Here is a 14907-nt window from a genome sequence, read left to right on the forward strand (position 1 = left end):
ATCCACTTGGAATTTACTTTTGTATTTGGTGAAATTTAGTGGTTCAGTTTCATTCTTCTGCATGTTTCAACCCATTTTTTTCCAACACCATTTGATCAACTCCCTTACTTTTTGACAGCATACCAAAAATGACATTAAGTAGCTCAAGTATATAATGTTGTGTAAGGCTCTTTATTGAGATACTTTGAAATAGAGTCTTCAGAATGTCAACCTAATAGAAAAATTCAGGAAGTAGAGAATTATCATTCTTGCTTTCCCATTGATGTTTCAGAGTTCCGTAGCCTACCACCTAAACACGCTCTTTGAGTTGTCTAATCCTGCTGAAGGTGCAAGTGGGTCTAGTAATTACTCTACTCTTAGCTGAAGCTTCCAGAGACTTTTGTTTCCCAGCTTGGAAGTTATAAACCGTAAAATCCAAATAATAAGCGATCAGTCCTCACTTACCTGATTGAAGTAGCGACCATTTGCGTGTTGATGCGTCTGTCTGCTACGGCATTGACTGAAAGCGATTCCAGGACCAGATGCATAGGGGTCATGCCTTCCATTACCCCCCAAGAATAAGCAGCGGTTAGCTTATCTCCTTCTCTAAGAACCCTTAAGTCATAAACATGGTAATTAAAAACTAGTGGCACCGGCTGCTTATTAAGCAATAATTGTTGTTCATTTGAATTACGATACTTCTTGGCCCTCCACCTGCTTTCTTACTGGTCTGGCCTACCTTCTTTCAGGCCCAGGCCTGGGAGTGCTTGCAAGATATAGTTGGGGTAAAATGTTGACTTTTGGTGGACACCACGGAGTCACATTGATGCACATAAGGCACATGGCTGTGGCAGGATTCAGCTCCTCATCACTTTTCAGGTTAGTATGGCTGAATCAATTATAGTTTGTAGACGTTCCCTCACTGCAGATTTTGCCGGCAGTTGAGAATGGGATCTATTTTATATGAGAGGCATGGTGACAAGCCACATTTCTTTGGAAGTACTGTGTTGAATATTCTTGCACTCATGTGGAGAAGCAGCTCGAGGTATTTGTTTGATTGATTCAAGCTTTTATTCTTTTAGACAACCCTTCCTCAGACAGTTTCCTTGGCTCAGGAGACCTACGATCCTTCGGCCAGAGTGCAAATGGCCAGTGGAGAAATTCCACTCCTGTGTCAGGTTCAACTTTACAAAAATCCAGAAATAGCCGAAGTCTTTACCTGGAAACTCGAAAGACCTCAAGGTAGGTTGTTCATTTTTTTTTTAAAAAATATTTATTCCCTTTTGTTGCCCTTGTTGTTTTATTGTTGTAGTCATTGTTGTCATTGTTGGGTAGGACAGAGAGAAATGGAGAGAGGAGGGGAAGACAGAGAGGGAGAGAAAGACAGACACCTGCAGACCTGCTTCACTGCCTGTGAAGTGACTCCCCTGCAGGTGGGGATCCCGGGGCTCAAACCGGGATCCTTATGCTGGTTCTTGCACTTTGCACCACTTGTTTTTAACCCTCTGCACTACCGCCCTACTCCCGGTTGTTCATTTTTTAAGTTCCTCCTCAGTTATAAGCAGACAAACACAGTTATGGGGTGAGGGAGAGAACATAATGGTTATACAAAGAGACTCTCATGCCTGAGACTTTGAAGTCCCAGGTTCAGTGTCCTGTACCATCACAAGCCAGAGCTGAGCACTGCTCTGGTTAAAAAAAAAGTTACAAGGCAGCTACATTGTAAAAGAGATTACTGGTTTTGAACCTTAAACCATAGAGAGATGGGTACATCTATTTCTGTCTTTCAACTCTTGACCTACTTGGCACTGAATTTTGGTGACAGCTAACTCTTACCGTAAGAGAGTTTTTGATGGAAGCACATACGAAGCTGGGAGTTGAACTCAGAACCTCAAGCTTGAAAGTCCAGTATCTACTGCACCACCTCATGGAAAGTGCTGATAGAAATCTTAAAGTGATCATTATTTCTGAACTTGAGTAAAGAAACTAGCACATTTTACAGACTCTTACATGAGCAGAGATCTGATTAAGCCAAAGTGGATCTGTACCGCATGGTCTTACCTTGCTAGATCTGATACTTTCTAGACACTAGTCACAAAGAACTCTGTCCTACTTAACTTCAAAAGTTCTAGCTATTCCTTCACCACACTTAAACTGATTATTATTAACGTCAGATATAAATTTGGCCTAGAATTTTTTTCCTTCAGTACTTTGTTTTAATACAATAATATTAGTAAATTTCTAAATTTTTTAAAATTTATTTTATTATTATTTTTTTTCCTCCAGGGTTATTGCTGGGCTCGGTGCCTGCACCATGAATCCACCGCTCCTGGAGGCCATTTTTCCCCCTTTGGTTGCCCTTGTTGTTGTAGCCTAGTTGTGGTTATTATTGCCATTGTTGACGTTGCTTTGTTGTTGGATAGGACAAAGAGAAATGGAGAGAGGAAGGGAAGACAGAGAGAGAGGGGAGAGAAAGATAGACACCTGCAGACCTGCTTCACCGCCTGTGAAGCAACTCCCCTGCAGGTGGGGAGCCGGGGGCTCGAACCGGGATCCTTACGCCGGTCCCTGCGCTTTGCGCCACGTGCGCTTAACCCACTGCGCCACCGCCCGACTCCCATTTCTAAATTTTTTATTCATCACTCTGGTACCTGTGCTGCCGGGGATTGAACTCAGGACCTCACGCTTGAGAGTCTGATGCTTTATCCACTGCGCCACCTCCCAGATGACAGTAAAATATTTTTAAAACAGTATATGACTTTTAAAATTCTACTGTTGTGAGATGCTTTCGTTTTTCAGGTTAATTAATGCTAAGTTTTGTGGTATTGATGGAAACTACCTGATGGCATTTCTTTTCTAATAATCAACGTGGGCTTGGGCGCTTGCTTGCGCCAGCATTCCTGACAGTTATTGTCCTCATTTTTCATTCTTTGTTATTTTTTCTGGGGCTTTGCCGGTCTTTTCACACAGAAAGAGACAAGAGGAGGTGAGTCTAGGCTAGAAGAGAGAGCCCAGGAGAATGCACAGAATGATATAGTCCAATACAGTCTCCTCTGGTTGTTTTTAATGAGGAATGAATGGGAGCTCTTCGTTGGCCTTTCAGGCACTTTCAAAGTTTAGTCTTCAACTGAACAGTTTAGTTGAGAGCCTTCAACTTTTTCTGTCTTTTATATTTAATCTTAAACAGTTCCTCCACAGAGTTAGGGAGAGGGGCTTCCTTGAGTAACTAGAAATATGTGTGTTGGCATGCCCAGGACCCAGGCCTTCAGAGGTCTAATGTGGGTGGCTGAGTGGTGTGCGGCGGATACAGCACACATGGTGCAAAGGGCCAGCATAAGGATCCCGGTTCAAGCCCCCCGGGGGGTTGCTTCACGAGTAGTGAAGCAGGTCTGCAGGTATCTGTCTTTCCCCTTCTTTGTCTTCCCCATCTCTCTCGATTTCTCTCTGTCCTATCCCAACAATGACAGTGATAGCAAGAATTACAACAATAACGGCAACAACAATAAACAACAAGGGCAACAAAAAGGAAAACATAGCCTCCAGGAGCAGTGGATTCGTAGTGTCAGGCACCGAGCCCCAGAGATAACTCTGTAGGCAGAAGGAAAATTTAAAAAGTCTGACGTGAAACTGTCATACCACACAACTATATGATTTCTGATAGATGGAGTTTAGAGATTGTGGTTCTGAGAAGTGCAGTTCTGTATGATTGATAATTGCATGATTTTCCAGACATAAAGATTCCATCATGAGAACCTGACACCACAACCCGTGTATCATTCCCTGTATGTTCCCCCAGTATGCTGTGTTTTTGTTATTAAGAGTGTTAAAATACTCACTAGGCGAGATTTTCTCACATACTATTTTCTTTGAAAAACTTTTTCAGTGGATTGTCAAACACATTTATGGGAAAGTCCAACCATCACTGCCACGCGTCTGCATATGAAAAGTCGTTCCCTATTAAACCTATTCCAAGTCCGTCATGGAGTGGTTCTTTTCGTCGAAACCATTTGAGTCCCAAGAAAACTCAGAGGCGACATGTTAGCACAGCAGAAGAGGTAAGGAAACCTGTAATAAAAGCTGCTAGCCGTTGGGGAGGTGACTCCAGGTCGCCAGTCGCGGTGGTGGAGCCTGAGATCTGTAACCGTGGGGCCTTGCGGTCCTGGAGCCGCGTGGAAAATAGGCTGGAGTCGTGTTCAGGTCCGTCTCTGAAAACCAGCAAACAAACAAACAAATGTAAAGCGACTAAAGACTAGGATCTAATCCTACATTATACCAGTTGTTCCCTTTGACTTACATGCTTATTAGCCATTGTATTTACTGAACAGTTTGTGTGCTTTTTTCTTTATTGATTATTTTTGATTACTATCACCTGTTCTAAAGAACTATTTGGTGGTCAGGGAGGTGGAGCAGTGGTAAAGCTTTGGACTCTCAAGCATCAGGTCCAGAGTTTGACCCCTGGCAGCACATGTGCCAGAGTGATGTCTGGTTCTTTCTCTCTCCTCCTATCTTTCTCATAAACAAATAAAATCTTAAAAAGAAAAGAAGAGAAAAATATTTGTCGGGGCCAGGTGGTAGCATACCTGGTTAAGTGCATACATTATAGGGTGCAAGGACCTAGGTTCGAGCCCCTGCTAACCCACCCTCCCCCCCTCCCTCCCCCCCACCCCTCTCAATCTCTGGTTATCTCTATCTAGTAAAAATAATTTCAAAAAAAAATTATCCAGCAGGACTTTTTTTTTAAATCTTCTATTTCTGTTGGACAACTATTTAATCTTTAGAGTTACCAGAATGGCCACTACTATATTAAACCGTCTCATTTTCTTTTAGGATTCTGTGTTTCATGCGGCAAAACTGTTAAACTTATCAGATTTACTAAAATTACTTGAACTTCATTCTGACTAGGAGCAATTCTTCCTCCGTAATATGAAAGAAAATGGGGGGGGAGGCTGGTGGTGCACCTGGCCCACACGTCGTCATTTGCAAGGACCAGGATTTTAGCCCCAGCTTCCTACCTGCAGGGGGAAGGAAGCTTTTGGAGTTGTGGAGCAAGTACTACAGGTATCTTTAATTCCCCAATTCCCCTCTCCCTTTCAGTTTCTCTCTGCTTTATTAAATAAAGAACAAAAAAGAAAGAAAAAAAAAATGGCCGCCAGCAGTGGTGGGTTCATCTTGTAGGCACCAAGTCCCAGTGATGACCCTGGGGGGCAATAAAAAAGAGATAAGTGAAAGAAAATGCATTAGTTCAATATTCACAGCACTGTGAATCAGCCTTTCGGACCATAGGCTTTTCTCTAAAGAGATGTTGACTGGCACTTGGGTCGCTATAGTCATTCCATAAGCCTAAAGAAATACAAAGTAGCCTAAGTCATGCTAGAGGAAATAAGCTGATTCATGCCCTTTCCATTAAGCACCACACATCTTACCAGCTTTATACTGGCTGCTATGAAGACAGAAAGGAACAGTAACATGTACATTTATATAGACACCGTTTTTATTTTTATTTTTCTAGATAGATAAATGGAGAGAGAAAGAAAGAGATCACAGAGGTTGAGGAGACAGCATAATGGTTCTGCAAAGAGACTTTCCTGCCTGAGGTTCCGGGTTCTCAGTTGCATCTCCCACACCAACATACTCCAGAGCTAAGCAGTGCTCTGATCTCTCTCCCTCTCTCTTATTAAAATAAATAAAGAGAAGAAAATGTAGGGAGTGGGCGGTAGCGCAGCAGGTTAAGTGCACATGGTGCAAAGCGCAAGGACCGGCATAGGGATCCCAGTTCGAGCCCCGGCTCCCCACCTGCAGGGGGGTCACTTCACAGGAGGTGAAGCAGGTCTGCAGGTGTCTCTTTATCTCCCCCTCTCTGTCTTCCCCTCCTCTCTCCATTTCTCTCTGTCCTATCCAACAACGACGACATCAGTAACAACAATGATAATAACTGCAGTAATAAAACAGTGAGGGCAACAAAAGGGAATAAATAATATTAAAAAAATAATAAAAAGAAAAGGAAATGTGATAATCGTAATAGAAATCGGAAGCCTTAAAAGAAAAAGAAAAAAGAGTCCACAGCATCCAAGTTTCCTTCACATGGGGCTGGTCTGGAGCCGGGGTCGCATGTGGCAAAGCAGCACACTGTCCAGCCATACATATATTATTATTACTATTACCATCGTCATCATTATTATTTTACCAGAGCACTGCTCAGCTCTGGTTCATTGTGTTGGGACTTTCAGTGTCTCAGGCTTAAGAGGCTTAAGAGTCTGTTTGCATCACCACAATGCTATGTCCCCGGCTCTCCTCATGTATTAATTTTAATTCTTTAACTCCGTAAAATAGGTAGAGCTGAGGTAATACTCATTTACAGATTTGGAAAATCAAGGTCAGAGGTTTCACAGCTAGTAAATAAATGAATAAATGGCCAGCCTGTAACCCAGATGTCCTGCAGGAATCTAGTCTGGTGTATTTTCTGTTATATAATAGTCTTTTGCATAGCTATTATGATACGTGTGTGTGTGTGTGTACGTACACATACATACACTTGGCTACTTTAAATTTGTATTGAACAAGGTGGTGCGCCTGGTTGAGCACACATGTTACAGTGAGCAAGGACCTGGGTTCGAGCTCCTGGTCCCCACCTGCAGGGGGAAAGCTTTGTGAGTGGTGAAGCAGGGCTGCAGGTCTCTCTCTCCCTCTCTCTCTCTCCCTCTCTCTCCCTCTCTCTCTCTCCCTCTCCCCCTGCTCTCAATTTCTGGCTGTCTATCCAATAAATAAATAAAGATAACAAAAAATTAAATGTGTTTTAAATCTAAAATATTCAGAATTTGCATAAGAGTTTAGTGCCAGTTCTGAAAAGATTTTCCTTCCTTCCTTCCTTCCTTCCTTCCTTCCTTCCTTCCTTCCTTTCCCCTTTTCTTTTAGATTTTATTTATTCATGAGAAAGATAGGAGGAGAGAGAGAAAGGACCAGACATCACTCTGGTCCATGTGGTGCTGGGGATTGAACTTGGGACCTCATGCACCAGTCTCGTGTTTTATTCACTGTATCACCTTCTGGACCACAAGATTTACTTTTCTTAAAAACAAACATGCATTTATTAATGAGAGCGAGAGAGGGAAAGAACATGTGGGAGCAGGAACTAAACTCGGGACCTTATCCTTGGGAGTCTGCTCTGCCACTGACCACCTCCCCAGCCGAGGTTTGTTTCCCACTATATCATGTTGCACTGTTGAATTTAGTGCCAGATAGGTATTAATGATCACTTCTTTAAAATATACTCATGTGTTTATTTTGGATAGAGACAGGGAGAAAGAGAGAGACCAACCTGCAGCACTGCTTCACCACTTCTGAAGCGTCCCCCTACAGGCAAGGACGGGGGCTTGAACCCAGGTCCTTGCTCATTGTAGCATGTGTACTCAACTGGGTGTGGCACCTCCTGGCTCCTGTGTCTTAGTTCTTATATAGGTATGTTATGATTTTTTAAATTATTATTATTATTTTGCCTCCAGGGTTATTGCTGGGCTCGGTGCCTACACTATGAATCCACTGCTCTTGCCGTCATTTAAAAAAATTTTTTTTGGATAGGACAGAGAGAAATTGAGAGAGATGGGGAAGATAGGGAGAGAGAAAGATAGATACCTGCAGACCTACTTAACCGCCTGTGAAGTGCCCCCCCCCCCCCCCCCGTCGGTGGGGAGCAGGGGGCTCGAACCAGGATCCTTGTGCTTAGTACTATGTGCACGTAACCCAGCGTGTCATTGTCGGGCCTCCTAATTTTTTAAATTATTGTAGTTGCAAGACTTATGTTTGTTTTTGTCACTAGAAGTCCAATGCACTATCCATTGCACCACAGAGCCACCTTGGACTTGTGTTTCTGTTGGAGCCTAGGCAGTTGGTAGGCAAGAAGACAAAACTTAATAAAAGCCTACCTCGGTAGTGGGTAGATAGCATAATGGTTATGCAAACAGACTCTCATGCCTGAGGCTCCAGAGTCACAGGTTCAGTCCCCTGCACAACCATAAGCCAGAGCTGAACAGTGCTCTGGTTTAAAAAAATTAAAAAAAAAAAGTCTCCCAATTCTCACTTGCCCATGTGGCTGCTCTGGGATCATCAGTATCCTTTAGACCATTCACCCCCAGAAATTTCTTGCTCTTTCTCCTTTTGCCTCCACTGACAGCCTGAGGACATTGACTGAGTAGCTTTTCCCTTCCAGACAGTGCTACAGACTATAGGCTGTGTATGGGAGGACATGTAGCTGGAGTTCTCCTTCCTTTTACAGTAAAGATGTCAAAGATCGAGTCTGTCCTGTGAGCAGTGCAGGAATTTTTATCAGTTACTTTTTGGTCTTGTTCTGCTATGAGAAGCATGTCACACAGTGGCTAAGTCACTGGCCTCAGTTTAATCCCCGACCCTGCATGTGATAGGGTGACGATCTGAATTCTCTCCTCCTTCTCATAAATAAGGAATTCTTTCTTCTTCTTCTTTTTTTTACATATATATATTTAATATTTATTTTTATTTATTTATTCCCTTTTGTTGCCCTTGTTTTATTGTTGTAGTTGTTGTTGGACAGAGAGAAATGGAAAGAGGAGGGGAAGACAGAGAGGAGAGAAAGACAGACACCTGCAGACCTGCTTCACCGCCTGTGAAGCAACTCCCTTGCAGGTGGGGAGCCGGGGCCTCGAACCGGGATCCTTCCTCCAGTCCTTGAGCTTAACCCACTGCGCTACTGCCCGACTCCCAAGGAATTCTTTACTAAAAGGAAGAAAGGCAGGCCACCTACACTACAGAAACTTGGACAGTCCATATCTTATGAAACTAATGGACCAAACAGCGTTGAATAAGTTGCTTAGCTGTTTAGTCTTAGATATTACTGATAACTCAGATGAGCATATAAGACTCCACTCTCCCCATTATAAAGTTTTATGGGTAGGAATTTACCAACTGGAAGAAAAACTACTTTCTGTAGAATTGCAAGAATCACTCATGAAGACTATTTACTTACATTAAAGAAGGAAGACTGAACGAATTCAAAGAAAATACCAGAAAACAACTTAGTTCCTTAGTCACACTAATCACTCATTAACCGTTTGAGTCATGGCTTGCACACTGAACATAGCCGGGTATAGTGTTCCCATGATTGCAGAAGGTCTGCTGGGTAACACATTATAAAGCTGATGGGTTTCTGTTGGGGAGAGAAAAAGCACTAGTGACAAGAAGCATGTCAACAACAGGAGTAACAGGTAACAATAGGAGTAGTGTCTGTTCAATTATGTGCTGCCCCCCCACACCTGCAACTTACTGAGCAACATTTAATTTAATTTGTTTTTTGCTACCAGGATGATCCCTGGGGTTGGTACCTGTACAGTGGATCTGCTCCTAGTAATTTATTTTTATTTAATTTTCTTCTGTTTTCTCTCCCTCTCTCTGTCTTCCCCTCCTCTCTTGATTTTTCTCTGTCTTATCCAACAATGACAGCAATAATAAGGGCAACAAAAAGGAAAAAAAATAGCCTCCAGGAGCAGTGGATTTGTAATGTAGGCACTGAGTCCCAGAGATAACCCTGGAAGCAAAAATAAATAAACAAATAAACAAGTAATTCTGGAGCAGGTACATGGGAGGTAGCTCACCTAGTAGTGTTCACACTTAGCCCTTGGTTACCCCTCATGTGGGAGCACCTGCCCAGGGAGCATCAGGAACAGTGGACCAGCACTGTAGCGTTCTGCTTCTCACTTTCTCCCAGCCTGTCACCCTCTAAGCATGGAAGGGGTGTCCACGGGGATCAGAGGACTCGTGTGAGAACACTGGTGGGGACAATTCCTCTGCTGTCCTTCTGGCCTCATATCCTATAGTGTCTTTGCACCTTTCCTTACATATACAGCCCACATTCATCCAAAAGATAGTATCTGGGATTGAATCAATTCTTCTATTTACTTTATGATTGACTAGAACATCCTTAGTGAGCTACAATTCATAGTTAACTTGAGGAACTGCCTGAGCTCTGGCTGAGTTTCTAGAGTCTAGATGCTACTCTGAGGAACAGTTGCCTCACTGGACATGTGTGGATGCTTTTTGTTGCTTTGTTTTTCCCAAATCACTTTATAGAGGAAATGTTTCTTTATAAGATTGTTATTGCCACATGGGTGTTGTTTTACATCTCCCCAAGGTAGGTGTCAGCAGTCTTCACACTACGCCCAAGTTGTCATCTCTCTCCACCATAGGGCACTGAGTCCCCAAGACTTTTCATTCCACTTCTGCACCCCCCCCACACCTTTGAGATCTTAGATCTATTGAAATAATAAAAGCTCATAGTTTATCCTGTATTTTCACTTGCTTTGTTTTTGAGTCTCACCTACAAATAAGATCGTTTAGTATTTATCCTTCTGATTGTTTCCTGCTGGGAAATTGTGCATTTCCCTTCAGTTTCTTTTCTTTTTTAAAAGATTTTATTTATTTATGAGAAAGACAGGAGGAGAGAGAAAGAACCAGACATCACTCTGGTACATGCGCTGCCAGGGACCGAACTCAGGACCTCATGCTTGAGTGTACAGTGCTTTATCCATTTTGCCACCTCCCAGACCACTCTTTTCTTTTCTTTTTTAATAAGTATATTTCTTTTTTAAAATATTTTACTTATTAATGAGAAAGATAGGAAAGAGAAAAAGAACCAGACATCACTCTGGTACATGTGCTGACAGTGATTGAACGCAGGACCTCATGCTTGAAAGTCCAGTGTTTTATCCATTGTGCCACCTCCCAGACTACTCCCTTCAGTTTCTTCTACAGTGCAATAGAAGTCAAGATTGCAGCTTTTCTGACAGCTGAATATTATTCCACCGTATGTATCCACCATATTAAGTTTTTCTTTTTTCTTTCACAGACCGTTCAAGAAGAAGAAAAAGAAATTTACAGACAGCTGCTCCAGATGGTCACCGGGAAGCAGTTTGCTGTAGCCAAGCCCACAACGCATTTCCCTTTACACCTGTGAGTCAGGAGACACATATTTCACATCAGTTTAATTCTACATCTTATTTGATACTAACACTGTGTTCTTCTCCTGCTAGGTCTCGATGTCTTAGTGTGGGTAAAACTACTTTGAAAGAGCCCCTGTTTAAAAATGGAAATTCTTGTGCCGCTCAGCTCACCGGCTCTGACACTTCATCGTCTGGATCTGCCAGCATTGTGACTGCCAGCGAGCAGCTGTGTCATAGTGTGTTCTCCTTAGCGTCTGGCACCCCCGATGCTGCTGCTGTGTTTACATCCAAAGATTCTGATCCTCTCCGTCAGTCCCAGCATTCCCACTCTCTAACAAGTCAACCAGATAACTTACCGGCTTCGAATACACCATCTGAAGGTAAAAATGGTCTTGTAGGGAGTCGGGCGGTAGCACAGCGGGTTAAGCACAGGTGGCACAAAGTGCAAGGACCGGTGTAAGGATCCCGGTTCGAGACCCCAGCTCCCCACCTGCAAGGGAGTCGCATCACTGGTGGTGAAGCAGGTCTGCAGGTGTCTCTCTTTTCTCCCCCTCTTTCTCTTCCCCTCCTCTCTTCATTTCTCTATCATATCCAACATCAACAGCATTAAAGAGAACAATAATAACTACAACAACAATAAAAAAAAAAATGGTGTTCCTCCAAATGGTCCAACCTTGACAGCCACTAATTGTCTGTTGGATCAGTGTGAATTCAGGCAAGGTTCTGATACACATATAACATAATTAACAAGTAAGGCATCTTTGTTAAAGCCTTAACTCTCGCGGTCAGCCATGCCTGTAGTAAACTAAACCTACAGGTAGCTTACAGTAGTTTCTCATGTGGAGATGCAAATCATTTGATGCAGTATTTGTTTTGTTTAAAAGGTTAACATCCTGAGCAGAGCCTGGACTCAGAGTATTCAGCCTGGGTATTTCAGTGCTCGCTCTGTTTCTAGTACTTTGCAATGAGAACGAGTACTGGGAGTTTAGAAGACTCATTGAAAGAACGTAGCCAGGTAGTACATATAAACCATGGACAATAGGCCTGTGCATTTTATACTAGTTGTCAGCAAGCTTGAGAGGCAGTTTCCTTTCGTCAGGATTTATTTTGGAGGCCAGGAGGTGGCTTACCTAGTAGAGCCCACACATTACCTACCGTGCAGGAGGACCCAGGGTCCTGTCCTTGGCCGCTGCTAAGGAGCATGAGTACAGTCTTAAGCTTCATGAGCAGTGCAGCGGTGGTGTGGCATCTCTGTCCGTCTCTCACCCTCTTATCTAGAGGGAAGAAAATGGCCACCAGTAGTGGTGGAATCCTTTGAGCACTGAGTCCTAATAACCCTGGTAGCCCCCACCCGCTGCAAAAAGTATTCTTGGGCTAGTGAGAGTCCCTTTGCCATGCGCACAGCCCAGGTGTGAACCTGACTCCCACTGCAACAGGGGATTCGCAGTGCTTGGAGCACCTCTCTCCCCCTTTTAATAATTAATTTTTTAAATTTTTATTCAATAGGACAGAAAAATCAAGAAAGGAGGGAGAGAAGGAGAGGGACAGAGACAGCTGCAGCCCTGCTTCACCACTTGCAAAGCTTTCCCCCTGCAGGTGGGGATTTGGGGCTCGCATCCGGGTCCTTAAGCATTGTAGCATGTGTGCTCACCAGGTGCGCCACCAGACAACCCCTTCTCTGTTGTCACTTTCTGTCTGGAAAAAAAAAAAAAAAAAGTTGACCTGGAGTAACAGAAACCCTGATGGTGTTGAGAGTTGTCTTCACTGCATATGAGAGAGCCAGAGCCCCTCTCAGTCCCTGCTGCCGGGCCTGGGGCCTGGGGCCTGGGGCACGGAGCTCTCTGGTGCCCTGCTGACTCAGCTTTCCCCAGCGGCATGGAAGCAGCGCTCTAGCTAGTTTGAACCAACCAAAATAGTCAGTTTCTTAGCATTCACACTAATTCAGCATTTGCTATGGTACTTTTGTTTGCTTAGTTCTCCCCTTCTGTAGATATGTGTTATAATCATGCTTCTGGGTTGTGTTTAGGCTTATAACTGAAAACAAATTTCTGAGTAGGTGTTTTTTTTTTTAAGAATTTATTTATTGGGGAGTCTGGCGGTAGCACAAAGGGTTAAGCGCACGTGGTGAGAAGCACAAGGACTGGCTTAAGGATCCTGGTTCGAGCCCCCGGCTCCCTACTTGCAGGGGAGTCGCTTCACAGGCGGTGAAGCAGGTCTTCAGGTGTCTGTCTTTCTCTCCCACTCTCTGTCTTCCCCTCCTCTCTCGCCATTTCTCTGTTCTATTCAACAACGATGATGACAACAATAATAACAATAATCAAACAACAGGGGCAACAAAAGGGAATAAATAAATAAATAAATAAAATTTTTAAAAAAGAATTTATTTATTCATGAGAGAGGAGAGAAAGAACCAGACATCACTCTGGTACATGTGCTGCTGGGGATCAAGCTTGGGACCTCATGCTTGACAATCCAATGCTTTATCTACTGCGCCACCTGAGTAGGTGTTTCAACAAGAAGAGTCTTAAGGCTCTCTTCTAACCCTTCTCGGGCCATTTGATTTAAAAACAATATATTCCTTAAAATTTTCACCTAAGGATTAAAATTGTTTGCCCCCCCCCCCCCGATTAAAATTGTTGATCACACATTTTCATGAAACTGAGTTGATTTACTGAGAACTATCAAAATGAAACGAGCCTTTGAACGCAGAAACATACATTCTGTGGTCGGTGCAGCTAACATGGGGCATACAGGCTGCACTGAACAGTCCTTCCCTTTCCCTTTCGTGTTTCCTGAGACTTGGAGCCTCCTGCTATCTTCCTCAGCCTTGCCATTGGCGTTTTAGAACGATCCTAAGTGAGATTCTGATGCTGTTATTGTGGTCTTTAGAGACAGGCAGAGGGATGTGAAGAGAGACCATAGCACCCGTGTCCCCCAGTGTGGTGGGGGCGGGGCTCGACGCAGCGCACTGCCCACGTGAGCTGTTGTGCAGGTCTCCCCGTCGTGCTGCAAGGTGACATGATTCCTTCCTCTCTCACCGCAGCTTAAATGACAGAACGGTAAAAACGTGGTCCTTTTTCGAGTTTGTTGTTTGTTTCTCCTGTAGCTGTTTCTTTTTCTCTTTTTGCCTTCTCTCCACAGCCCTTCATTTCCTTTCCCCTTCACCTGGGATCCCCTTGCACCTCTCTTTCTTTCTTCTATTATCAGGGTTATTCAGGAACCAACGACTTGTGAGAAATCTTGACATGTGGTTCCCCAGAAACAAAAAGCAGCAACACGCATGATGAGGGCTAGACGCTAAGGGGCATGTAGACCTGGGTTTCGGAGTGTGGCTGCCTTACAAGGTGGGGGGTAGAGTATAACAGAATGTGGGGGCTTAAACGACAGCCATCTCGAAGGCAGACTGTGCAGTTAGATTAATAATGAAACACGTGTGTTTGTCTAGGCTCAGACTCGGTGATTTTACTCACAGTGAAAGATTCCCAGACTCCAACTCCCAGGTAAGCTTTGTTTTCCCTCTTGTTAAAGAATTTCTTCACTGAGAGATACACAGCTCTCTCTTGTGTGTTGAGTTATCAGTAACTTTCTGATCTTTTAATTAACATTTCATAGTTTATCCTGTATTTTCACTTGCTTTATTTTTGAGTCTCATCTACAAATAAGATCATCCAGTGTTCATCCTTCTGGTTGTTTCCCTTCACTATCCTCCCTCCCTCCCTCCCTCCCTTCCTTCCTTCCTTCCTTCCTTCCTTCCTTCCTTCCTTCCTTCCTTCGTTCCTTCTCCTTTTTTTTCTTTTTAATCAGTAAATACCCAGGTACCCCTCCCCACTCAATTTTGTTCTTCATTTTCATCTTCCATGTCTCCCAACCCCTTTTTCTGCCTTGTTCTTTTGTCTGTCTGTCTTCCACTCTATTACTGGTACGATTTTTCCAAAATGCATATCTGACTGACTCCTCACTAAAC

The 14907-nt window shown here is 43.5% G+C and overlaps 1 protein-coding gene across 2 annotated transcripts in view; it reads left to right on the top strand.

Annotated features, from left to right (window-relative positions):
• Positions 1-14907, top strand: part of SENP1 (SUMO specific peptidase 1) — a 59486-nt gene that overhangs the window by 21451 nt on the left and 23128 nt on the right. For both annotated transcript variants that reach the window (XM_007516230.3, XM_016185224.2), the window contains 5 exons: positions 1062-1221; positions 3863-4034; positions 10850-10953; positions 11034-11323; positions 14389-14443. In XM_007516230.3, the coding sequence (XP_007516292.1) occupies positions 1062-1221; positions 3863-4034; positions 10850-10953; positions 11034-11323; positions 14389-14443 (781 nt within the window). The remainder of the gene's footprint in view (positions 1-1061; positions 1222-3862; positions 4035-10849; positions 10954-11033; positions 11324-14388; positions 14444-14907) is intronic.

This window comes from Erinaceus europaeus, chromosome 7 (assembly GCF_950295315.1).
Source record: "Erinaceus europaeus chromosome 7, mEriEur2.1, whole genome shotgun sequence".
Lineage (NCBI taxonomy): Eukaryota > Metazoa > Chordata > Mammalia > Eulipotyphla > Erinaceidae > Erinaceus > Erinaceus europaeus.